Source organism: Stegodyphus dumicola, chromosome 4 (genome assembly GCF_044657685.1).
Source record: "Stegodyphus dumicola isolate Sdum_Otavi_A_Nest chromosome 4, ASM4465768v1".
Classification (NCBI taxonomy): domain Eukaryota; kingdom Metazoa; phylum Arthropoda; class Arachnida; order Araneae; family Eresidae; genus Stegodyphus; species Stegodyphus dumicola.
In genome coordinates, this window is record NC_140771.1 from 56,091,251 (window position 1) to 56,118,722 (window position 27,472).

General features: G+C 32.4%; 1 protein-coding gene across 5 annotated transcripts in view; it reads left to right on the top strand.

Moving 5' to 3' along the window:
* The window catches only part of LOC118188716 (Na(+)/H(+) exchanger protein 7-like), a 329,360-nt gene that overhangs the window by 186,618 nt on the left and 115,270 nt on the right, over nucleotides 1-27,472 (top strand). For all 5 annotated transcript variants that reach the window (XM_085814914.1, XM_085814916.1, XM_085814918.1 and 2 more), the window contains 4 exons: nucleotides 1,505-1,586; nucleotides 3,359-3,386; nucleotides 15,199-15,305; nucleotides 19,425-19,500. In XM_085814914.1, the coding sequence (XP_085671040.1) occupies nucleotides 1,505-1,586; nucleotides 3,359-3,386; nucleotides 15,199-15,305; nucleotides 19,425-19,500 (293 nt within the window). The remainder of the gene's footprint in view (nucleotides 1-1,504; nucleotides 1,587-3,358; nucleotides 3,387-15,198; nucleotides 15,306-19,424; nucleotides 19,501-27,472) is intronic.

Here is a 27,472-nt window from a genome sequence, read left to right on the forward strand (position 1 = left end):
TTTTTAAAAGTAGTCGCAAGGATGAAAGTTTAACGTGTCCAAAAAGCAAAGAAAAATAAACTGTACATTTTTTAAAATAAACTTTTTTAGAAAAAATCCCGTTGAAAAGGTGTTCAGCTCCCTTTGTTAAATAAATTCGTATTTAATCGATTTATTGAAACACGAAATTTATTTTAAGTTCGTAAAATAGCTAAGTGCCTACGTTTCATGACGATGGGAAAATGGAGTGTGTAGAGTAAAATCTCGCTTTCTATAGCTCATTATGTCTCAAAATGACGCAATTTCCTCACAAAACATAAAATAAAAAAAATTCTAATTCGAATTTCGAAAAATTCTCTTCGAGGTGCACTGGCTCTTGTATAGATGCACTTATGTCCAAATGTCATAGCCGTGGGTCTATTAGCTTACGCGCAGCGCTAACGAAAGACACCACACACACAGACATACTCTTTCTTTTATTATATACGTAGATACATGCACACGGGTTCGTAATGGATTGAATGCATTCAGAACCGGCGATAGCTTGAAATAAGTTATTTTACCAAAAGAATCATTTCACAGTTCTGGAACTTCCGATAAAAGCACTCGTCCAGTATCACAGAGCACAGTTTCTCAGTATCACAGAGCACAGTAAGTACTTACACTTCAGACTGTTAATAACGTTAGTAGCTAGCGCTTCGCGCAGCTGCATCACAAGGGAATAATAATACGATAGTTTAAGGAAATGTTTAGCTGGAATACTTGGATCCATGGTCCTCGCAGAGCAAACTCTACTAACTCCCATTAACGTGAACTTTCTGGCTGATGAAGTACATTCCTTTATCCTAAATACATCCTCCGAAACTTTTCAAAAAGACACATACTGCATGTCGCACTGTAAAGAAGGTTAAAGATTAAATCCAATAAAATGACGAAGAATTCCTTTTATATGGCCCGTTAAAATACGCCGGACTTGAGTATAATGAAATCTTTTTTATTCGATTTAAATGAATATGAGTAGCATATCTCCAACTACGCAATTTATTGATACTGAAGTGCCTTTAGTAGCTATAATATGAGATATCATGCGACACGTGCCAATGCCTTATTGTATAAGTATCTCGCTGGGTGAGAGTTTGTTTGGGGTCTAGGGCAGAAGGTCCGTCTCATTAGCTGGGTGTTTACAGCATTCTGATAGGTTAATATATTTATTGATTTTACTTTCCCATATTCAATATTGTACCAGACTTAATACAGAATATCTATTTCCTTTAGATTTTATTTATTCCTCATTTTCTCTGTTTATGCATTTACAGTCGATATTGTTTTAAGGAATACGTAAATAATTACTTCTAATTTACAAACTGTACGACACTCCGTGTGTACCTGTTCATGCGCAATATTTTGATGACTGTGAAAGTTTTTAATGCAAAATTATGTAAAATATATCTTTTTTCCTAATATTATTTTGGGGATACATCCTAAGATTTTCTATCTCACTAATTTGCTTTTTTTTATTCTTCAGGATCGTGCTGGAATCAGCGTATTCCCTTCATGACAGAGCATTTTTCAGCAACTTGGGTACCATCATCCTGTATGCTGTACTCGTAAGATATTTCAAACACTTTTCCTCTGTCAGTAATTTTGTGAATAATGGCCACGTTTTACTGATCCCTATCTCTGTATAGGCTGCACTGATAACATTTTTCGAAAACACATTTCAAGAGAAAATGAAACATTTTTCAAGAGAAAAAAATTTCTAGAGACACTTAAAATCAATTAAAATATTTTTACAATCCTATTTGAAGTAACAACATGCTCCTTTTTCCCTTTATTTCTCTTGTATGACTTCAATTCCAGTTTGCGTGCTCTAGCAGATATCGATAATATTCCTTCAAAAAGCTTAACTAATTCAGGTTAAAAAGAGTTAAATTATATTATTACTAGGTATGTTAGCATTGTATAGTAGATAGTATGAAGAACTAACCGCAAAGTTATGTTTATTTTTTAAGATGTCTGCTGAAAAGAAATTTAGTGTTTCTACAAATTTTCCACATCATTTTCCTTCCATAATGCTTTCGTAGCAACGCGGAATTTTATTAAGAAATACAGGACCCTATTTAAATAAAAGAAATAAGATATTAAATAAATAAAAGAATAAATAAAAGAATAAGATAAAAGAATAAGAGATCAGAATCAAATAAATAAAAGAATAAGAGATCCAGAACGAAAAGCAAAATTTATGGCATTTCCTGACTCCCCCCCCCCCCATCTTTATAAACGCTACTGACGCAAATAACATTTCATATAAAGTACACTTACAATAAGTAAACTTATAACTTAATACACAAAGAAGTACGTTTCACACATTTTTTACGCTTTTTTTGTTTTTTCATTGCTTCAGTTAAGGAGGTTTTGCATAAAATATGAACTCATACATTTTAAACGATGCTTTAAAAAAAAAGATCCTGTAAGACACTGGAAAAAAAGAAATTCCAAACGAAGTATTATTTGATTTTATTCCAAATCTTAATTAAGTTATAGAGACATGCCAAATTAATACAGTTAAATTGTTTATTGATTCGACAATAAAGTGTACGAATAAACTGTAGAATTAAAAAATTTGGTTTCGTTTCATATGTGGAAGAAAACATTTCTTCTCATGCATTCTGCTTCTAGTTTTAACAATTAAAAAAAAAAAAAAAAAAAAAAAAAAACAGAACTGAAAACTAGACATTTTAAGCATTGTACGAATATTTGAAGTTCCTTTGAAAACAGAGAATCGGGTCCTAAAGAAATAAAAAGTCTGTGCTGAACTACACAACTTTACTATAATATTTCTGCATAATACATTTTTTTTTCTCAAAGTAATAACAACAAGTAAACAAAAGATAAATAAATAAAAGAATAAGTTCTGTGGAATTAATTTTTTATCCCATTATTTACCGGTAAATATATATCCTATTATAATTAGCCAAATAAGGATATTTAGATTCATAAAAATAACAAATAAAAATCTGAAATGTTTGCATTAAAATAAAATGAAACTTTTGCAAGAAAAAGAAATTTTTAATAATGTTCGCGGAAGAATATCCAGAATTCCCTGTTTAAAGGAAATTCTTCTCTTTTTTCTTTGTATTTTTTTCTCATTTCTAAGTGATTTCAATAGTTCTCATGCAGTTTTGTTTTTCATGCCTTTTATTAAGAATCTGAACAACCGGCGAGAAAAGATTATTTGGCTGTTTAATTACATCTTCAGTTAACTTTTTTTTCTTTGCATTCTTCCTTTTTCATATTTCGTCATTTAATTTCCTTCTGAGTTTGAAAAACATTTTTTCCTTCTTTTATTTCTGAAATCCATATTTTTTTTTCTTTTCAGGGTACTATTATAAACTGCTTCGTTATTGGTAAGTATCACTCATTTTATAGCTTATGAAAATATCATACGCGCTATGAATGCAGCTGAACTTTTTCAAAAATCTAAATGAATACCTTTCTCGCTAACCGAAAAAATCAAAGAACGTTTCGCTTTTATGAGAAATGTGAAAAAGCAAAAATACCGCTCAGCTTTAGTTTTATATGAGGATTACAGAAAAATACGTCTTTATTATATTAGAACGGAAAACGAAAGTAACACTGGTCAGTATAGTCAAGCATAGTGTGTGTGTGTGTGGGGGGGGGTTATGGCAAAGCCTCGAGGGCTACCTGCCTTAGGGGAGGGATGCCTTCGGGGAGGACTTTCTAAGGGAAACTGGCTCGTATGCACGTTACATGGGTAAAACCACGAAAATGCCCATCCAGCCATCCCGTTTGCGGGATTCGAACCTCGGACCGAACTACCAGTGTGCAGCGACTTTACCGCTCGGCTGCTGGTGGGCCTAGTCAAGCATAGCGTCATATTTAAACTTCTCACATCGACTAGATTAAAAGGCTATCCTCAACTGTTGACAAAGGGGTAAGCAAGCATAAAAATTGCAAGCAATAATGAATTAACAAACCGCAATGATATAGTAATTAAATGATCCATCGTCATAGCTGTCATTACTCACGCTTCACTGTGTAGCATATCTCACTTTACGAATTTATACTTTACAAAATCTTGGAGTTATGAATTCATTCTTGCAAAATAAAAATGAAGTTAAAATAATTGTAAATTGTTCATTTTTTGCATCCGGTGTAAAAACAATTGTCTGATAGAATGGCGTCGTCACAAAATCGTCATCTTATCACAGACCTCGAATTAATAATTATACAGTTTTTTATGTACCCCCGCTCTACAAATTACAATAGACTGCAAATTAATCGGCCTGTATGGGATTGTATCCCAAGCCAGATAAACGAAAGACTGGTTAATAGGAAAAAGCGTTCAACGTAGTATTTATAAAGTTATGTATGAAATAAAAATGACGTGCATACTTGTTAAATATGAGTACTTATTTAACAATTACTTATCATGCAGGTAAAAAAAAGAGTTATTTTTTCTGTAGAAACAACTCAAAAAAGTCTTTTCCAACATGTTTATTGTTTTCTATAAGCAGATTTGTCTTCCTGGGAAAATAAAAATAAAAGTTTATTCCAGGGAAATACACTCCCTTTGCAAGCTTCACGGGTCTTAATTTCTGCTGCCCAAAGTCTGCCTATGATCTAAAAGTTTTGACAATTCAATTCAATTGAAGAGTTTTGCTGCTGCCCATTACCTCTCTAAATTCTAAACATTTAGCCGCCCACTACATTTAACTGCTCGGTCTTTCACTAAATTCTAAAAAGTTTGCTGTTATAGATTCTGCCGCCCTTTGCGGCCGCCGAGGTTGCATCCTACTTGCTATATGCACGTTTCCCGAAAAAATTCAGCTCTTTCGTAATACCTCGAGATTCGATACGCCGAACGTCAGAATGGTCAGAATTAAAAGACGGGATCTAAATAGTGAAGTGTTCAGAAAAGTGTTCAATAATATTCATAATTTTAAAAAAAATATCGTTAAAAATCAAATCTGTAATTTAATCGACGTGTGACTTATGAGTTGAAGTGGGTGATTTACCGAAGCGTAATTTATCTATGACACATTCTCTACCATCTCATATGACTCGAAATTTATTCTTTTTGATGACGTGTTATCCTCGAAGGATTGTTGCATTGTCTCAAACGTTTTCGTAGTAGCAATTCTATAGCAAAACAAAATTTAGTGTCTCATTTTTAATTCTTTGCTCAGTCGTATTCGCCATTTCAGAAAATCTCTCAAACAAACACTCATTATTCACTTAAAACGAGTTTTTAGTAGTTAAAGTAAAATAAATTCTGATTGCTGCCAGATGTCGATAAAAGTCGTTAAAACTTCTAAAAAAACGCTTCAAACGATTTCTTGGAAGTGCAGCATTTTAAATGAATCATTTTCAATTCTTTTTATCATAGCAGTATATTTTCCGTTGTATACCTTGAAATTCTCAAACTAATAAAGTATTCGCAGCTTCTTAGCTTAAAACTGTTAAACATTAAACTAGAATTAGCGTATGGAGATTGGATTGTAATTTATTTTTTAATTTTTTGATTTTTGTATTTTTTAAATGCTGCTTTTCTCTATGTATGGTGTTAGCGATGTTAAGGCAGCTGCGTTGAGCTCGATTTCCAATCTCAGAGATAACATAGATGTTGGTAGTTGTTTATCCCTCGTATTTGCGGGTGTTATACTAGTCTACCTCTTGCGGTGTTCGCCGGTCGTAAAGCAGTGCTGGTTCTCGATGATAAAACAGCTGCATTGCCGATGAGTTCGGTCATCCCTGATCAATAGGCCCACCAGCGGCCGAACGGTAAAATCACTGAACACTGGTAGTGCCGGCCTGGGTTCGAATTCAGGCGAACGGGCTGGGCGTCTCCGTGATATTCCCCATGTGTAACATGTATTCAAGCCAGTTTACCTTAAGCCCATATCACACGGCGTTTGTTTCACATGAACAGCTGTTTCGGACAATTTTTCTACCTGTTTTACTATTGAAAGAAAGACGTGCGACTTTTTCTTTCCTTTCGAAAAATGTTGCAAGTTGTTCGTTTTCAACCAATCAGCTATCAGCGCCGAATGCTGTTAGCTTGTTTGTAATGGAGAACCAATTTCCCCTGTGTTAACCCCAAAGCGAGCTGTGGTGACTGGCTGTTGTGACAAGCAGAAAAATTGTTCCAAACAGTTTTTCTTTCGAAACAAACCGACATATGATAGCAGTCTTAGAAAGTACTCTACGAAGGCATCCCTCCCCTTAGGCAGATAACCCTAGAGTGCTTTGCCGCAATAAACTAAACCAAACCATTCCTAATAAATGATAAACAAGCAAGCTTCCTGTAATTTATTTGAGAAAAAAAGAAGAGAGAAGAAAATATTTTATAATTTTTTTTTTTTTTTTAATTCAGCTTTTTTTTTTTTAAGCGACATCGGATAAGATAGAGTTTACTTTCGTAAACCCTAAGCATTTCTGTACTATCTTCTTCTCCATTTTGGAAGATAAAACGACACTATAAATATGCTGTTTCTATTCATATGGGCTATGCATTTATCATATTAGTTTCACTTTTAGTGTTATTTTAGTTTTTTTTTTTTTTTTTTTTTTGTTATTTAACCTGATTTGATGGGTTCTTTTCTTGACCTTGGAACATTCAAAACGTGACGTAGATAATGGCAACTGCTTCTTAACTTTCCAAAACGATTCAGAATAATGCTTAGCTTTGGCAAAGCTAGGAAAACGCGTTATTTTATTCTAAAATGTTCTCCTAAAGTATCTCTGAGTCGATGCATTTCCCATACCATCTAGATTTGAAGGGATTTTCATAACTATTCAAATATTTGCTTTCGAAAATAAGCGTATCAGACCGCTCTGTTCAACTGTTTATCAGATATAAAATGTCTAAATTTATGTAAAAATATAGTGTCTCTAATCTGATGTGAAAATTCAAATTTACACTTGTATAATCATTTTAAATTAGAAATAGTGCTTTCCTTCCAGTATGATTACTGGAAAATAATAGAAGGTCAATAATTGATGCCGTCTGCAACTAGAAAAAGCACAATTTTTCTATTAGTACTGATAAATTTGTATAAATAAGTACAAACAGAAGAAAACGAAAAGAGCAAATATCAATACGACACACTCAAAATATATGTATAACATAAAAATATGTAAACCAAAACTATAGCTTAATTAATAATAATAACTTTATCGTAGCTTAATTATAACTAAGTAGCCATTTAATTTTTCATTTTAATTTGGGTATTTCAATATCTATTGTAAAAATAATTGCTTATAATAACTTTTTATGGGCTGCTTCATTTCCAGAATAATCCATATCATATAACTTTTACATAACTTTGGTGATGTGGAACTAAAAGTCAAACAGCCAATAATTATTTTAGAGCTTTATTAATTATCCAATCAAAATGTATTTCAAACTGAAACTAACTCACTCTGAATTAAAATTTTATCATCATCATAAACACACTTTGCTTCTTCGCCTCGTTCTAGCTAGACTGTTGCTTGCGGCTTTGTTCTTATTGCAGCCATATCAAAAATGTAAATATTAGGTTTTGGAATGTTCATAATTAACTTGCCAAGGTAATTGTGGCCACAAATGGAAAAAAAAATTAAATTAATGTATAAAATTTCCTGCGACTGCAAGCTTCTGCTGTTGTCAGCTTCAACATACGTTATCCACGAAAATTTCCACTGCAAAATGTTGGCAAAAGCAATTACTATTTTTAGAATAGAGAAGAGAAATATAAAAATTAAATTGAAGAAGTAAAGGGCTAATGCTAATTTAAGTTATAATTTTGATTTGCATCTTTTTATCTTACATATATATATACACCAATACACATATACTTATTGTTCTGTGCGTACGGATTCGTAATAGATTCAATGCACATAGAACTTGATTAAATTTATTTTACCAAAAGAAACACTTTACAGTTCTGGAACTTTCCACAAAAATACTAGTACGGCTCTTCTCAGTATCACATAATTCAATCAGTAGTTACACTTCAAACGACTGAGAGCGTTAAACTTAGCACAATGCAAAACGCATCTAAAAGGCAATACTCTCAATACACCGAAGTCAACTTTGAACTTTGAACTAAAAACAGAGAAACTGATGCTCTCTCATGTCTTATTTAATGTTTCCCGGCGCCGAGAAATCTCTAGTACCTTCCTCTTCTCGAAATAACTGGAAGACATATGAGGGCGGATACGGTTGCCGTTACATATAGGGATCGATTACGGTTATTCAGTTACAATACCAATTATAGTTATATGGAGAGTGGACCAAAATGTCTGCAGGCTTGGCGATTTCTCGCCAAATTTTGCGATAAAACTTAACCAAAACCATTGCCAGATTGGCGATGTCTCGCCAGTTCAGCGAGAAAGCCGTTTACTCAATGTAAAGTAGACTTATCCCTCTGTTCTTATTTTTCTGGCAAAGCTTCACCATCTTCAGACTTTTCATGTTACGTTATATGAAAGATACTACAATTTTAGTCATTTCTTCACTAAAATTATTTACATGCATACAAAATTCGTAACACTATATATAAACTATATACTCCGTTTACTGGGTATAATAAATAAATGCTGGGTAACGACTTTTAAATGACTCAACTATTCATGTTTTCATGTTTCTAAATTTAATAAAGGAATTTTATATAGTACACTAAATTAACTTTTTCTCTTTCCGTCATCCCTTATACGTATGTGCAGTAACATATAGTATTTGTTATAAAAAATGAAACATAAAAGGTTTGACTCTTGTGCGACAAAAATTGACCGCTATATTTGATATATACTCATGTCCATAAATTAAGGATAATTCGGAGTCACGCTGAAATTGAACTCTAAAATAAATATATCACCTGTAAAATCACTACACACATCTTCAAGAATCATATGCAAATTTCAGGAAGTAACCAAATGACACCGATGGTACGTCACAATGACGAGAGTGTAAGAGAGTGATATATAAGGAATACATGCAAAGAATTAAAATTGTTCGCAGGCGCTTTATAAGCATTTCAGTGCAATAATCGAATAGTTATGACACAAAGGACGCATTTCAATGATTTTTTACGTGGTAGAATTATCGGCCGTCCGGAATGTGGGCGTACCCAACTGGAAGTATCAGACGAAATTGGAATTGCCCAGAGTGTCATCTCCAGGCTTTGGCAACAATTCCAAGATGATGGTAATGTGAGTAGACGTTACAGCACAGGTCGCCCAGAGTTACAACGCCGAATGAGGACCGGTATTTGGCAGTTACTGCCAAAAGAAACAGGCGGAGCCCAGCCTCAGACCTATCTCGTCAACTCTCTTCAGACTTTGGTATTTCAAGGCAGACTGTGTACAGACGCTTAGGGCAGATTGGTCTATATGCTCGTAGACCTGTCAGATGCGTTCCACTTACTGCAACTCACTGTCGCCTGCGGTTAGCCTGGAGTAGAGAGCATGCATTGTGGACACCGCAACAGTGGGCTTGTGTGATGTTTTTCCGACGAGTCCAGGTTTAGCTTGCAGTCTGATTCTCGCCGGACTTTCATATGGAGAGCTCCAGGTACCCGTTACCCCCAAGAAAACATCATTGAACGACACCGTTACGGTGGTGCAGGAGTGCTCGTTTGGGGTGGAATTATTCTGAGTTCCAGAACTGACCTGCATGTTTAAATTGGAACCATGACAAGCCAAATCTATCGGGACGTCATTCTGGAACAACATGTACGTTTGTTTCGGGGCGCCATGGGCGCACAATTTGTGTTTATGGATGACAACGCCCGTCCTCACCGTGCAAACATCGTAAGCGAATGCCTTCAATCGAAGATATCACCCGTATGGACTGGGCAGCATTTTCACCGGACTTGAATCCAGTAGAGCACGTGTGGGACATGCTTGGCCGACGAGTTGCAGCCCGTCAACCTCCTCCTACATGTCTACAGAAACTTCGGAGAGCATTGCTTTTTGAGTGGTGTAATATCCCCCAAGATCAGATCGATAATTTGATACTCAGCATGCCTAGGCGTTGTACGGACTGTATTCCATCGTCTGGGAGACATACAATGTATTAACAATCATACCAAACATGTAATATTGGATTTTTGTAAATAGATTTTTTTTTTTGTAATTTGCTCCAGGGAAAAAAAATCGCTATTTTTTTTTATAATATCAAACATATAGCATCTTTTCTTGCTCTTTACCTTTTGTTTAATAAATAAACTTTACAAATAAGTCAAATTTGTTTTGCTTCTAACTCTTCTTTTGCCTGATTTTGCATTATCCTTAATTTATGGACATGAGTGTAAAAATCGCGAATCGTATTCAAGAGCCGTTCACAAATAAATGATGAGCGAAATGACTGCATGTGTTACATAGCTAAAAATAAAACATCCTTCGAGAAAAGGTTTCTTGTGTTAGGAGATTATATGACGATTGTTTCTTAGCGCATGACTATGAAAAATATTTATCAATATAATTTTTTTCAAAATGGAGATCTTAGTTGTAGAATCTCATAGAATTCGTCTTCTAGAAAACATTGGCGGGCTTCAGTATCGGCATGTAATATTTGTAGTTTCATAATTTTTTGTGCGATTATAATAGATATAATCGTATGTATAGTTACTTACATAAACAATTATAATTCTCAAATGATTAAAATTTCATAAGAATATTAGTGACGTAGATTTAGACTTATAAATTAATTGTGTCAAAAAATGTATAAATTACTTGTGGAAGAGTTCTTTCAGGACATCAAATGTAACAAAATTCTAAATAAAAACATAGTTAATCATAAAAGAATGGCGTCATTGAATCGTCTGTCAGGTGTCTTATACGATTTAACTAGATCGAGTGAAACCTCATAGGTATATAGATATATTGACAACCTCATAGGTATATAGGTATATTGACAACCTCATAGGTATATAGGTATATTGACAACCTCATAGGTATATAGGTATATTGACAACCTCATAGGTATATAGGTATATTGACAACCTCATAGGTATATAGGTATATTGACAACCTCATAGGTATATAGGTATATTGACAACCTCATAGGTATATAGGTATATTGACAAGTTAGGAGATAAAGTATGCAGAAACTAGTAGGAATGCTGCGTATTAAACAAATTTCTATTTGTTAGAAAAGATTCTTCAGGTGAAGAAAATTGATATAAATTAGACAAAATGTCTGGGAAGGCTTAAAATTAAAAGACGCATAAATATTTTGTTGCGTGTTGTTGCTACGAAACATAATTTTTTCTAGCTTTTAATGCGCAATTATCCTAATACTTTCAAGAATCAGTGGCGTAAATTACATGTATTTTAAACTGTGAAATATTATTAGATTATGATTTTAATAGTACTTTTTAACAAATATTTTTAAAAAATAAATAAAATTTAATAGTGGCCATGTAGATCTAAAATGACTAAGGGTATCTATCTAACTACCAGTTTAATTATTTGTAAGAAACTGCTCCGCCTTTAAGGTTATCTCTACGTGGTAAAGGGAGTTATTGCCTTTCATTAACCCTTATCGTGGTCACAAGATACAGCAAAAAAATGTAACACTTATTCTTTGCATCTAGTGAAACTTAAAGTAATACAAAACAACTTCTCAGCTCTAGTACTTTAGTGGCTTATTCAAACCTTAAAGTGTATTAATTGGGTTGCAACCCCAGAAACTCTACGCGAAGCTACAACATTAACTGCCTCAGACAGACAGAGCACAACTAACTTTTCAAACGTGCCAACCGAGCGTCCTACATCAGCCGTTCAGGTTTGCTCTGTTTAGCTGGTCTCTCTCTAGGCAAACATCAGTCGTGGCAACAGCCAGTCTCCTGTTATGAATCATGCTCATTATGAATTTACTTCTCATTTTAATCTATACCTTTTGACATAACATCTACTTGCTGCTCGCTAAACCTCTAGACTGTAATAAAATGAAACATAAAAGAAAAAAATCAGTATAAAGGTAACTGTTAGTAAAACGTAAATAAAATGTCGCTAATCTTCTTTCAAATGTCTCCAATACTTAGAAGTGTAAAATATTTAATGCTACTTGATAAATTTCACAAGGTCGATTTTATTCTCAATTTTTTTATTATTATGTTATATATCATGTTTAATAATAATGCATCCTATTTACGGATCTATTTTATTCTTAGGACGGTATAACAAAAGTGAAGTTTAGGCATAGATAATATTCTTAATTGAATTTCTTCAGTTCCAAATTTAAACTTTAAGGACTTATCGAGGTCCTTAAAGTCCTTAAAGTTCTTAAAATTGCTTAATTTTCATGTGCAGAAATGCGTACGAATGCTTTAAGTATGGGCGCACCAGCGGCTGAGCTATCAAGTCACTGAACACTGATAGTTTTGACATGAGTTCGATTCTAGGTGAATGGACTGCTGCATGGACATTTTCGTTGTTTTTCTCATGTGTAACGTGGATATGATCTAGTTCCATTTAGAAAATCATCTGCGAAGCTGACATCTCTACCTCTTGGCAGGCAGCTTTCGTGTGCTTTGTCGTAATCAAATAAACTACACTGGTGAAAGAAATTAAGAGAATTTCATATTTGATCTACGATCTCCAGAAATACTGGACAGATTCTAATAAAATTTGGTGTGAATATAGGTTGATATAATACAAACAAAATAAACATTCAGCAGTTATAATAGACACACATCTCCGTGTGTAACACTCGTGGGAGTCTGAAGGTCTAAAACAGCGGTTGCAGAAGACACAAAAGAAATGGTATAATAGGGGGTATGGTCCCCTCTTACAGCCATGCAGCCCTCGCAGCGTGATGTCATATTGGAAATAAGGCAGTTTATCAGTGCCTGTGGCAATTGGTCACATTTATTCAGAAACGTTGTTTTCAATTCCTGGATGGTTCTCGGAGGAGGGTTGCAATTTCCCTCCCCAGAGCTTCCAGACATGCTCTATACGGTTCACGTTTGTAAACCTGGCTGCCTAATCCATCCAGCAAATATACTCCCTCTCGAGAAATTCGTCGACGAAGAAGAAGAGCTCCCTAGAAGCGTTATCGTACTGTAAGATTAAATCGGGGCCCACTGCACCCCGGAAAAGGCGAACATAGGGCTTCAAGACCTCATCCTTATACCTCACACCAGTCACAGAGCCTCTGTCAAAGACGTGGAAATGTGTGCGGCCATCGAACATGATGCCTGGTCAAAGCATTACACCGCCACAATTGTTGATTTCGTGGACATTGGAGAGTAGGTAGCGGGTCCCTGGATCTCTCCATATGAAGGTACGGCGAGAATCGGTGTTTAGGCTAAAACGGGACTCGTCGGTGAACAGAACGGTGGCCCATTGCTCCGTATTCCAATCACTACGCTGCTTGCACCATGCTAATCGGACTCTCATGACAATAGACGTGAACGGGACGCAAACAGCCGGTGTTCTGGCAAACAATCCTCTCTCATTCAGTCTTTTGAAAACAGTCACCCTTGTTTCAAGGGCTCTTGTGGCTGTATACAGGTCCCGCGAGAGCTGAGAAGCTGTAGCCCTTCTATTACGCTTCGCTAACATGGCTTAATAGTGATTTCTCTGACCGTCGTGGCCCTTGGACGACCTTGCCCAGGCATTTTCTCGATAGATCCAGTATGCTGGAACTGTTCCCATAGGTTACACACGACGCTGGGCGTTAAATTAAACTCTCTGCATATCTGGACTTGCGATTGGCCTGCCTCTAGCCTCCCCACAATTCGCCAGCTCATTCCATCTTCTAAACGTTGGTGGCTACTCAGTTTTACTGTTCCAGTGTGAATTTAACCGATTGCTGTAAGACAGCACCAAGAAATTCGTCTTACCCTACACGCTCTTATAAAGCTTGTTTTTCTGCTGGCTCCGCCTACACACACGTGTACGCTTACGTATTTGCCGTACAAGATTTGCATTTTTATATAGAAGCAGTGGTTTTTCCTTCAATTCAGCTCTTTTCATGCAATTCGATAAAATATGAAAATTCCCTTAATTTATTTCACCAGTGCAGTAAACTAAGCTGTTATTTAGGGAGCTAGCGCTAGCGTGCTTTGTCATAATCGAATAAACCAAACCAATATTCAGAAACAGGAGCTTACTGTGCTTTATCTATGTTGGCTAAAAAATTTGTCAACAAGAATAACATGGAATTTTAAAGCCGGCCATGATTACAAGCTTTTTCTTTAAACACTTATTCTACCGACTCAATGAAACAGTTTAGAATATTTAAAACAGATATTGATCGCGTTAAAGTGGCTTAAGAATCCAAATAACGAATGTTTAATTTTGAAAACTTATAAATTATTTGTGTGAAAATTCTTTTAGCATACCAATTGTAATAAAATTATAAATTAAAGAATATCCATTAGGAGCGTTTAAAGGGAAAAAATTGAACCTCGAATTATTCTAATTTATTCATTAACTAACCGACTCCTCATGGCAAATTGAAAATTATTCTTATTCATCTTTTAATTCAACAAGTACTTTTTTTCTGTCAACTGAACTGTTATTCGAATATGTTTACCACAAAAAAAGTATTCATTTCAGAACTTTCTTTAAATGTTTTCTGAAGTGTATCATTACTGGAAAGACAAACGAAAGATTCAGTAAAGGAATTATAATATTTAATACATCCCTTTCTCCTCTGTATTATGGCTAATGAAGCCATTCTGCCGAGTCGCGGTATTTAGTCTTCCAAAAATATTATTTCGCAAGAAGATTTATGATCTGTTTAAGCTCCTACCACATACATTATCTTTGCACTTGAAAGAAATTATTAAATTTATCTCATAAATCATCAGTCTATTTTTTAAATATATAAAATGGTAGTATTCTTAAAATATTCATAGAAATACAACCATACAGAATATTGCTGGATTACATTTAGCTAATGACTATCGAAATTTAATATCTTTACTTAAACAAGTACAGTTACAGTTGCATTTAAAAGACAGTTTTGTGTATGATAGTTACCATAAAAGTTCGCGAGGACTTTATTTCTGTTTCGCACAAATGCAATTTTCTTCATAGTATGAAATCATTAGGGTCTTTTGAGAGTTAATGAGAAAATTTTCCTTTTCCTGTTTCACTTAAAATAAATATGTGAATGATATTTCACATATTCATAGTTACATAAATCTGTATGCTAAAAATTAAGCCGAATCAAACACTATTCGTTCTTCTCTTCCGTAGGCTTGGCGTTGTTCGGACTGACACACGTCGGAGCTGTGGGAGTACAGCTACATCTTGTGGAATGCCTTGTTTTCAGTGCTCTTATATCAGCTGTAGATCCAGTAGCTGTAAGTATTACTTAGATTAAAAGTACTTAATTTTCATATGCAGAAATGTGTACGAGTACTTAAAGTATGGGCCACCATCAGCTATATAAGTTTTACTTTAAGATCTGAACATTTGCATTACAGATAAAAATCAATGACGAATTCGAAGAATTTACAGAAGGAAGCATTCTATAATAAATTAAAATTAAATGTATTTTTTAATTTACATATTCTTAGCTTTTCGGAAGGGATTATTCATATTATGTAAAATTAGTAACTTTTTCCTTAATAAAGACTTCAAATTTATACTTAAGAAAATCCATAGAAAACGATTATTCAGATATACTTAAGAGAATTTGTTAAAAATATAATTCTGGTTACATCGACAAGAAAAGTCTTCCAAAAATAGAAGTGTTAGATTGTGTATTAGGAGTAGATTCTATTTGCACACATTAAATTTAGTAGCACAAATGTTGTTTGAAAAATTACTGTTATTATTTCTTAATTAGCTTGTGGCAACAGCTGCGGAAATTATTTGCAAATCGAGATTATTCAGATCACAGAGTATAAAGAAGGAGGTGAAACTCATGTTACCAAATTTCCCAAAAATGGTCCGTTTTTGGCATATTATTTATAGATGGCACTATCGTCAACACTAGTTTATCTTACCGTTATATATTACATAGGCAATAATAGAAGAAATACTGATTTAATATCTATTTTCATTATTACTAAGGCATCTAATAGAACCTGTTTCGTCCCTGGATGCAACAGTGGTTGTAGAACTTTAAGGCCCAAGAATAGGGAATAAAGAATCCAAGCCTATTTAGATCACCAAAGGTAAACAGTATTTGTATTATGCCTGATCACAAATTAGATGATTTTATATAGTTTATGGATGGTTAGTAAACAAAAGAGGAAATTTATTGTATGCTTTTAAAAAGTAGTAAATTGGAAATCAGTTAAATATTCCACATACTTATGTGAAATTAATATGCATCTGCATTTCGTGCATGAAAGCAAGCAATCTTTAGATTAATCTTTAGATTAAGTTAAATAGAATGATAGAATATTTGAATTTTTACTTCAATTACAGAAAACAAGATAAACTTAATTTTTTCCTTCTTTTCTGTTTGAAGTAGCTTTTTATAATAAATGGAAATGATGACGCTTATAATTAACATTGCTTGCACGTTTGAGTGAGAATATAAGAGCAGCAAATGATTGTAATGAACATGGATTTTGTGTGAAATCAATTCAACGTATTTAGTAAGTTATGAATATTTATGAAATCATGTAACCTGATCATATAAATAAACCGTTATTAAAAATTAAGATTTTAATTTTGTGACAGTGCAGAGGGAAGACTATCACGCACAAGGATTTTAAATTTGAATTTGTAGACCTATTCCAGTGTTGCAAGCTGCAACTCAATTTTAATTAGGCATTAAAATTTTCAAATTAAATCTTGGTCATTAAATGTTAGAATAGCATCAAAGTAACGTAAAAAAAATTAAGAACAATAAGTATATTTTTATTTTGTATGCAGCTGATTTCTGATACTTATATATATATGTATATATTTTAAATATATTTTTCAGGATCCTCTCCCGCTAGATTTACTTAATTTGGGGGGAGGAGAACATTATTCCAGATAATGAGAGTAATATATAATTTAACCGCGGCCAACAGCCTTTAGTCTTAAATAGCCTGTAGTCTTAAAACAGAAAATATCTATATTGTTTTTTTAGTTAAAATGTTGCATTTATTTGTTAGAAGTTATGTCAAAACACAATTTTTAAATAATAATAAGAAATATTGAATTTGCTTGATTAGATTTTTCTACTGCTTTTGGTCTTTAATTATGAACAACATAAACAGAGTTCGAAGTAATTAAGTATTCAGAATACTTAACTGAATTTAAATCTGAATTCTATTTAAAAATCTTGTCATAAAATTTTGAAAAATAATTCAGTCTTCCTAAACTAACAAATATATGGAAATTTTTAACAGAAAACGATAAAAATATCAAAACCAAAATTGACATTTGATTCATAAATAACTCATTATGATATATAAGAAAATATGTTGACTGCAGCATAAAATTCTACATTTCGCCAAAATTTACATCAATTTATAATATGAAGAGTAAAATATAATCATTAGTAAACCGAATCCAAAATGTAGTTAACAGAATATTATCCCACAAACTTAAAAATTTGTACAAAACATAATCCATGGCATAAAAACATAAGCATTTCCTCTTCTATTACAAAGCTTAGCTTCCTAGCAAGGCATATAAATGTTTACATTTGGAATAGGAAAAAAGCTTTACCCCTTCTTTATACACCGTGTGTTAAACTAAAGAAGTTCCATACGCTTAACTTACCCAATTCGCCCTCCAGTGGTCGAGCATTAAAATTGCTGAACGCTGGTAATTTGATCCAAATTCAAATCCTAGCGAACGTGACGGCTGCATAGGAATTTTAATGTTTTTTTCCCATGTATTATAACTTGAATATGAGCCAGTTTCCCTTAGAAAGTCCTTTTCCTTCGGCAGATAGCTGTCGTATACTTTGCCGTATTCAAATAACCTAACGTAACTTGTAAAATTCACAGAGATATTGGAAGAAAATTTTATTGATTTAAATCCTTTTCAGTGCCTATTACTAAGAAAATTTGATCAGATTTATAGAGAAACTACAGAACAAAGTTTTTTTTTTTTTTTTTTTTTTGTGTGTGTGTGTTCTAATTGGTGTTTCCGTATTGGATAAAACAGTATTAATTATTAACTTTATATTAACTTTGCAGTTTAACTTAAAAATGCATTTTATTAATTGGATTCCTTTCTGTAAGGGGACAGTTTAAAGAATTAAATTTTCCATTAATCCGCAGGGCTGAAACTGTTTTCATAAAATTTTCTATTTTATTTTGAGAGACTTTATACATGTATAGGATATACATGTCATGTTTGGTAATACATGTCTAGGATCAACATTAAAAGAATCATCTCTCAATCCTCTTATTCTAACAGATTATAGGGAAAATTTATAAACGTATCATAATCTACTAGCAATTTTAAAACAATATAAAAGGCATTAAATTTTCAACACTATATTGCTTCAAAATGTTTACAGTGAGAGATTAAAACAGTACTCTGCCATCATATACGTGGGGTAATACTCAGATTGGCCTTGTAAGAACATTGAACTTGAAATATCGAATATTCATTCAAAATGATGAAACATTTTTATGAAGTAGTCGGATCTTAAATTTTCTCAAATTCAGTTATTAGAAGATTTTTGAATCTCTTGAACCCTTCAAGTGCCAAATCACTCGATCTTTCATATAAGAAGAAAAAAGGAAAATAAGAAAACTTTTATTGAAATATTAAAAATTGTTTAGTTATGGCAATATTCGATTTTTTTTTTTTTTAAATATAAAAAGAGCAAATTTAAGGGAACGCCTGTATTTATTATGAAATGTGGTATATGGAGCACATAATTAAAGCTTTTATATCTCAATCTTAATTTCCTTTACGTAATATGGTGAAACATATTTGAATAACGTACAGATATTTTGCATTTTCTAAAATCTTTTTTAATCAAAGCAAGTCTACAGAAAAAGGGAGAGGATTATTTTTTCAAAAGTTAACACAGACAAACACTAAACGTGCAACTCTAAATTGTATCAAAGAAAGAATATACTGCAGTACTGGCTTCTAAAAGAGACTTTTTTATCATTAAGACAGATGTCTCTATCAGTAAAATATTATATTCTAAATGCAAGTATTAGTTTCGTTAGGCAAGAGCCGTGTAATCGAAACAGCGATTTATCGAGAAGCATTATAATAGGGAAGCATATGGTACATATATCGATACATATGGAAAAAATCATCCTATTTCTTCGATTACATGAATATTTATAAAAAATTATAGTTTAAGATAATTGAAAGAATTAAAGGAAATTTAAATTGGAACAAAAAATTTTGAGTGAACGAGATTAAGAGTGATGATGGTAATTAAAAGAATGAGATTCTTCTGCAGATGCAAGATCATGCCATTACTGAGACGAATTAAAATTTTTATTTGACTTATTGCCATTATCTGTAACTGTAACCAAGATTTTATACCATTTCAGGTGCTGGCTATTTTTCAAGAAGTGGGTGTTAATAAGAATTTGTACTTCTTAGTTTTTGGAGAATCATTGCTAAACGGTAAACTTGACTTCTGCTTCTTTACTGAACCATTTTTAAATGAAAGGCATTTTAAAGAGAGGCCATTGAACCATTTTTTTAAATATTCGAAGCATCTTTTATAGTACTTAAATAGAGCAATGGCATTCGTTTTCAATAGTTTTAGTCTTATTTTTTTTCTCCGTTTAACTAATTGGACATTTTGGGGAATTAGTACCTTTTTAAAATAAGCTTCAGAACTTGACTGGTCTAAGAAAGTAAATAAGTAGAACTACGAAATGCTTTTCATGTACGCAATGAGAATGATAAAAAAAATCAGCCTTTCAGTGGATTTGAAGTATATGCAGAACCTAATGCAATGAATAATGTCAAATGATCGAGAAACACTTTACGCTACTGTTGAACCCACTGTAGCACGCTTTGAACATGTGATTGACGCAAATGGAATGCACACTGAACAAATGCTATGATTAAATAAAATTTTGTTCCAATTTGTGCTTTTTGTTCTTACACTCCCTTCTCATGTGATAGTCAAAATTTGAATTATTATTTTTATTGCAGTTTTCTTTTTTCTATAGTCCACAAAATGCACTCGTATATATCAAGTTTTCTCGAAATACGTCGACCAGAGCCCGCTCTGTCTAGCTCTAAACAGTATTAAATCTATGTTTCCGTAGAGTAAAAGAACATATATTAATATACACTGGATACATAGATATTAAAAATGTTTTTAACTGCTTTAATCTGATATACAAGTAAACGCATGAGGATTAAAGAGCCGTTTTGATATGCGAAAACTCTTTGTCTCAAAGTACCAAAATCGGCAGTACATAGTAGTATAATAAGATACTCTCCTAATTACTATTAAAAGTATTAAACATTTTTCCCTAAACGAAGCCATGGTAAATGTGTAACACAGAGTTTACACTAAGAGAAACAACATGTTGTCATAAAAGTTAATTTATCGACAAAAACAAATAATAAATAAAGAAAAACCTGATCGGATTCAGATTTTAACGATCGCCCAAAAGGGTTTGTTAAGGTGTTCACTCTCTTGCTGAGCTCGCAGTCTATCCGTTTGCTGTTATACTCGCTCCTACTAACTTTTTTTAAATCTTTTTTGCTTTATTATTAAGCATCATTTTCTTCGCACGTATGCCATATGCGATTCAACAGAAAAATTACAAAAATTTTAAAACTAGCATAGCAGTGTACATTTATAATTTTCGATGCAGCGTTAAGTGTTGACATACATTTTGTTCTTGTTGTTGTCTTTTCTCAATTTATCATATCATTGTTCAGTTTTCTTATTAAGATAGCTTTACTAAACTTTTTTTTTGTCTTTTTGTTATTAACGTTTCGTGTGTTTACAACAGCAAAATCACAAAATATTTTAAAACAGCATATCTTCAGAATTTCCGACAAACATTCTCGAACAAACAGAGCTATTTTTTCCCGTATAGTGTTGCCACTGCTTCCTTTGAAATCGTTTAGTTTGTTAATCAAAATTCGTTAAGGTTTTCCAAAATATGAAATAGGTAATAAACCAAATTCGAAATTCAAAATTCGAGCTTCCATTTGTCCATCTTCGGAGCAAGAACAACATTATTCAAAATTTGATGGCTTTAGGTATCGTTGTTTTCCACAGTGTTAGAAGCATGCATACATTAATGCAGATTCTTCATTATTTAATTTCTTTAAATATAATACACGGCGATAATCTTTGGTGGCAATAATTTGAAAAGTAATACGCAGTTTATAGCGATTCAACCATGAACTTTATAAGAGATAGACTAACCCAGTGGGCGAGGCGCGCCGCGTCACTGACAGGTCGGCAAGAAAGAGTAGGGACGATCTGGTTCTGAGCGTTACGGGTTTAGCCCTGAAATTACAAAGTTCCTCAAAATGTCATGAATAAGTAATATTTTCTTGATTTTTAATTAAAAAATGATTCTTTCATTCTGTACCTTGATTCCTTTGCTTCCAATATACATCCAAACTGAAATCCGATACATTAAAAGCTAGCAGAAATTTTCATGTATAATGAATGTGGAAGGCAACCTTCTGTACGGAATTTTCCGGCCCGTAACGCTGAGAAGATTAAAACTGAAACCTATGGCGTTTGTATCACATAACTCTTTTTAATTATTAAATGTGATACATTGCATAGTGATGAGATTATGAAAGCCACAGTTTTTTCCAAATATGATTTAATATATCTCATTAAAGCACTTTTTACTGCATTTCGCGCATTTGTTTCATGCGTAATTCTTGTACAAACATCTTTACTTTGTTAAAACTGTAAAAATGCTTTGAAATAAATAAGGTAAAATTAAACAAGATCTTACAATTTTTTTTAATTTAATGACCATTTTCAGGCAGTGATTTTTGAAACTATAATAACATTCTAAAATAATCATTTATTTGATTGTATCATCATTAACTTATTAACGTTAAAGTGGAATATTTGTTTTAGGAATTTTTAAAATTCGGAGAATAAACTTTTCTGAGTGTAATGAAGGGGGAAAAAAAGGTAAAATAAAATCTAGAAGTACTCATATTTTATATTACGGCCAAAAGGAACGTTTTGTGTGTTACCTTTATTTACTGAATATCATGTTCTTCGCCCGTAAACCACATACATTTGAAAATAGCATATCTTTAGAATTTCCGCACTGGAGATAAAACTGTTATTTTCCATACAGTGCTCTCTCTCTCTGAACTCGCTGAATTTGTTAATCAAAAATTCATTAAAGTTTTACAAAATATGAAGTAGATTAAAACAAATTCGAAATTCAGCCGTCCAGATGACCATGTTCGGGTGGAGGATTACATTATTCAAAATTTGATGGCTTTAGATATTGCCGTTTTTGTCACAGTGCGAGAAATATACATGTATTCATGCAGATTCTTCATTATTTAATTTCTTTAAATATAATACAGGGCGATAATATTTGGTAACAACAATTTGCAAGGAGACACGGACATTTATAGTAAATCAGTGCAAAATGCCGCTTCGAAACTAACAGCCTTTCTAGGCTACCGCTTCTTTGGGCTAATAAATTAAATTAACAGTAAATGAAAAAAAAATCTTATGCAGAACTAAAAATAAATTAAAAAAAAATAATCACTATGAAATACAAACAAAATTAATTATTACGGTTAAATACAATTTCAATATTAGAATTAAATGTATAAAAATTATTAAGGAGTCAAAAGTGTTTATCTCTATGATGTATTATGAAATACAATTGAAACAAAGTTTCTTTATAGAAATTGTGCTATAATATTCATCTATAATTTTAAAAAAGCAGCACAATTTAGAATTTTAAACAAAATTTTCAAAAATTCGTTTTTAAATGTTTTAGTATTTTTTGCTTATTTACACCAATAAAAATCATAAAAATTGCAAGAGAAAATTGCTTGTTTGAAATTTTCTATTAGTTCAGATTTAATATATTATTTTCTAAAAGAAGTAGTTACAAATTTCCTTACAGCATAGGAAAAGATAAAAAGATATCCAGCCCTGAAAGCATGCAATAGCTTTATAATTATTTGGAACGTTAATTATGCTTGCTAAATATGCTAAATTTTTAAAAATCAATCTCAATTTTAAAAATAAAAATATGGAGAAATTCTAATTTGTGGAATGAGGCGTTACAACCAGCTTTTTCTTGACAACTATACACGCTGCAATAGGCAACCACTGTTAAATTTCTGCAATTAGTCCCTACTCCTTCGGATGTGATCAAGGTGACAGCCGGGAACGCCTCAGACGAGGGAGAAAACCCATTTGGGTTAGTCTATTTCTTAGAAGGTCCATGGATTCAACGCAAAATGCTGTTTCGAGTCTTTTGTTATTCTTACGTAAGTTATTCTTACGTAAGTATAGTCATCAGAAGTTTGCAATTCATTAATTTTTATGCACGTTAATGAGTTGACTTAAGTAAGCAACTTTCGTTTCAAAATTGAGTTGAAGCGAAATTTTGTAAAACGAATTTTGGCGCCTGGGTTTTTTTTTTTTTAATTCAGTTGTAATTTCTTTTATTTTGTTATCTTAGAAAGCTAAACGCTCTGTGGTTAAATTTTGTTAGAGCATATATTATTATTTTTTTTTTAAATGGGACTTGACCTTTATCAGTTATTTCAGAAACACCGTACGACTAGATATAAATCGGTCACAAATCCATAGTTCTTGTCAAATAAATGAAGCAAATCAAATTAGCTTTCAGACTGCTGCAGTTTTGGGCAAGACTTTATGTTCTGATTGACTGTTCAACGGCAAACTGTTTATAATTTCCTATATCAAGTACAAGTGACTTAGCTTAATGTTTTAGTACAAGAAAGAAAATTTATAGCAGCATAACATTAGAAAATTACAATTGTTATAGCTTCTCAAGCTCTTAAAAGTTTAATTTAGATTATTTTTTTTTTATGTCAGAAACCTCTTTACTGGAGTATTTTTAAATTTTCGGGGCCGTTTTCTTAAGCTGCTATCCATTCATCAGCCATAAGATCCGGAAAATGTTACCATAGCACAAGATTCCAGATTCTGGAAGAATGTTATTCGATTTGCGTAAGATTTTTATATTTGAAGCTCCAGTAGTGTGAACAAAATATACAATAACTACTAAGCTCTCGATGTTGTAAACAAATTGAATAATGCTTTAAACTGAAATGACACGAACGTGTACCTGTGTCCTGTAAAAATTTAAACCCTTGTTTTCATTCCCCCAAAGATCTGTCTCAAATGATTTTTTTAGCCCAAAAGGCCAATTTGCTGAAAAGAGCTATTAATTTTGTTTTGGCGTTTTACATATTCCACTATAGTTTCACTTTTCAAATTGTTGCCACCAAATATCAAAGTCCTGCATTATATTTAAATAAATTAAAAAATGAAGAATCTGCATGAATGTATGTATATTTTTCGCCCTGTGAAAAACCAATGGTACCTAGAGCTATCAAATTTTGAAGAACGTAGTCCTCCACTCGAATATGGGCATCTGGAAGCCCAAGTTTTGAATTTGTTTCATTATCCATTTCATATTTTGTAAAACTTAAGGAATTTTTTATCAACAGACTCAACGATTTCAAAGCGAGCAACAGCAGCGCTGTACGAACAAAAAATTTATCTTCAGCGCGCGAGACTGTGTATCGGAATTCTAAAGATATGCTCTTTTAAATATTTTGTGATATGAATTGAACTTTATGGTTTAAGTGCGAAGAACATGATACTTAGTATATAAAGGTAATAGACAAAACTTCAAAAATAAAAGTCCCTTTGGGCGTAATATAAAATCGGAAAGCTTTCATATTTCTTATTTTTTATGTGTTAATATTAATGTAAACTCTTGTCGAGCACAGGCAGAGATCTAAACTTTTATGACTGTTATTGCTGCTGTTAACTCATCGAACGCACAGAGAAAACTAAAATTTTTGGACTAATCGAAATAATTCCATGTAAACATAAACATTGGACAGTTGTATGCATCTGTAAGAGCGCTAAATCGAAATGCCGATTTATTTTTCATTTTCTTACGTACTTATGCCTATTTTTAAACATAATATTTTTAATGCTTGTATTTTTTTAATCTCAACTGAGATTGAGAATACAATCATCTTTTAGTTTTCGAAAACGGCTACATACATACATACAAAAAAAGTCAGAAGAACCAAAACATTTCGAGTGTGTTCTATTTACTGAATAAGAAAGTACGTAATAATTATTTTTGGAATACCGCCAGCTGTAGCCACACGGCCAAGCCTCATTTTTTTTTCTTCTTCGCCTTTCTAAATCATATTAACCAAGATGCTGATGTCATTGCTAACTCTAGGTATAATTACTGAAGTAACAGTAAATAATAGCTTAAGTAAACAATAAATAAAGTAGGCAATTCATTCCTTTAAATTCATTCATCTCATACTATCTTAAAACTAACATCAAAGCGGTTCACAAAATATGCATCATAAAATTATGTAATAATAATAAGGCTTATAATATCCTAGTGATTGTATTACTGAAATCTTTAAGATTGTATAAATAACACCTTACCTGTTTTCCAAAATAAAAGTTTTAAAACTTAGGACATTTATTTCACATTGCTTTACCATCTAGAGCTTTAAAACAAAGAATAATTAAACTAAACATTTTGATATTTATCAATGTTTTCATGTGCTTAATTAGTATTTTTGATTGTTAATAGTTCCTATAAACTTGTGAATAAATTTATATCAGAAGAACAATTGTTAACAGTTCCTTTAAACTTATGAATAAATATGTCAGAAGAACCAAAAAAATTAATCAAATTTTTTAACCTTTTTTACAACTCCAATCAGTAACAGTTTTTACATGCGAAGTGTGATCATCATTTTACATGTGATCAAATCATTCGGATAATTTCATCAATTTACATCCCAAGTATAAACAGTATAAGCAAATATTAAAAAAAAGTAATACAACACTTAAGATTCGATGAACAAGAATATTGATCAGCTGATTGCGTCCACGCTTTCTAATATAAGATCCGTTAAACCAGACGGGGACGCAAAAAATAGTGAACAGAAAGCTCCACAGTTAAATTGAATTCACGTATAGGAAAAATAGGACGTTTGAACAGTGTTTTTAAAGGATAAAGTGAATAAATAAATAGTAAAAATTAGATTTTTAATTTTTACTGTTCAGGATATAACCGCATAATATAGCAAGCAGCTTAAAAGTAATAAACTTACGTCTTAATTTATTGTAGTTTAACTTTTGTTTTAGTTTTAATAGTATATATAACTATTCGTCAGTTGAAACATATTTAGTTTTTATTACAATTCAGTTCATATTTATGAGTATTTGTAGTATTACTGCAGTTAATAAAAGAGATTCTAACGTCATATATAATGCGCTTAGATTTTTTTATTCTTTCTTATATATTTGTAGTCTCACTCTCTTTGATAACGTATAAGTCAAGATTCCAATTAGAACTGAGCGAATTATCGCTATGTCTAGATAGCAAACAGAAACGTAATAAGAATGCAAGAGACCTTTTTATTAAAAATTGAAATAGTATATTAAGAATTCAAATATTCAGAGAAGGCGGTCCAGGTGCTCACAAAACCAGCCAGAATTTAGCTCGTAATCTCAAAAGTAAGAAATTTAAATTTAAATTAATTCTAAGTTAGCCAAATGCTACACAGAAATATTTAAAGCTCAAGTTAGCTAAAACCTGCACCTGCTTGACAGCACTATTGGCAAGATAAAAGCAACGCGGTAGACAGAATGCCATAGTATTATTTCAATTATTTACGTGGCCTTCAGCAGGCAGAGCAAGTTCTACCTAAGAAATCCACCACCCCCCCTCCTTTAAGCACTGTCTATTTCTATCTCATTTAAATATGCTCCAGCTAAATTTTGCAATCTGGAGGTAAAGTAAAAACGTAGAAATGACAGTATATATTCATAATAAAACACATAATAAATGGTTAATTTAAATAAATAGCTTACATACTCTTCGATTTAAAAAAAAACATGTATTTTAGACCATTTTAATCGCTAGATTAATAGTTTTTTATTTCATTTCGATATTCTATCAATGATAGATTCTTATTTCTTCAGTTTATTTTAGTAATGCTTTCAAAATTAGGGTAAGTTGTAATATTGTTAGAAAGTTCGTCTGTTATCTGAAAGATGGGTTATCCACGCTCGTTAAAATTTGTCATGACATATATCGGCAACAATACCAAGAAACATGAAGAAAAAGATAGGTGTCATAGGTGAAATTCTTCAAAATCTTTTAACTGCTCATTTTCTAGAACTCGATATTTTACCTTATGAGACATGAAAGACTTCATTGATCACTATTATTCCTTCTTACTCACCTGAAGAAGCATTGCTTATTCCAGACATGTCTCTTTTATTCAGTTCTTAAGCCTGGACAAAAGAACACCGTTTTGAGCATGTATTATTGTTAAATAAGCATCTAAATGGGCTTCCAATTCATGATGT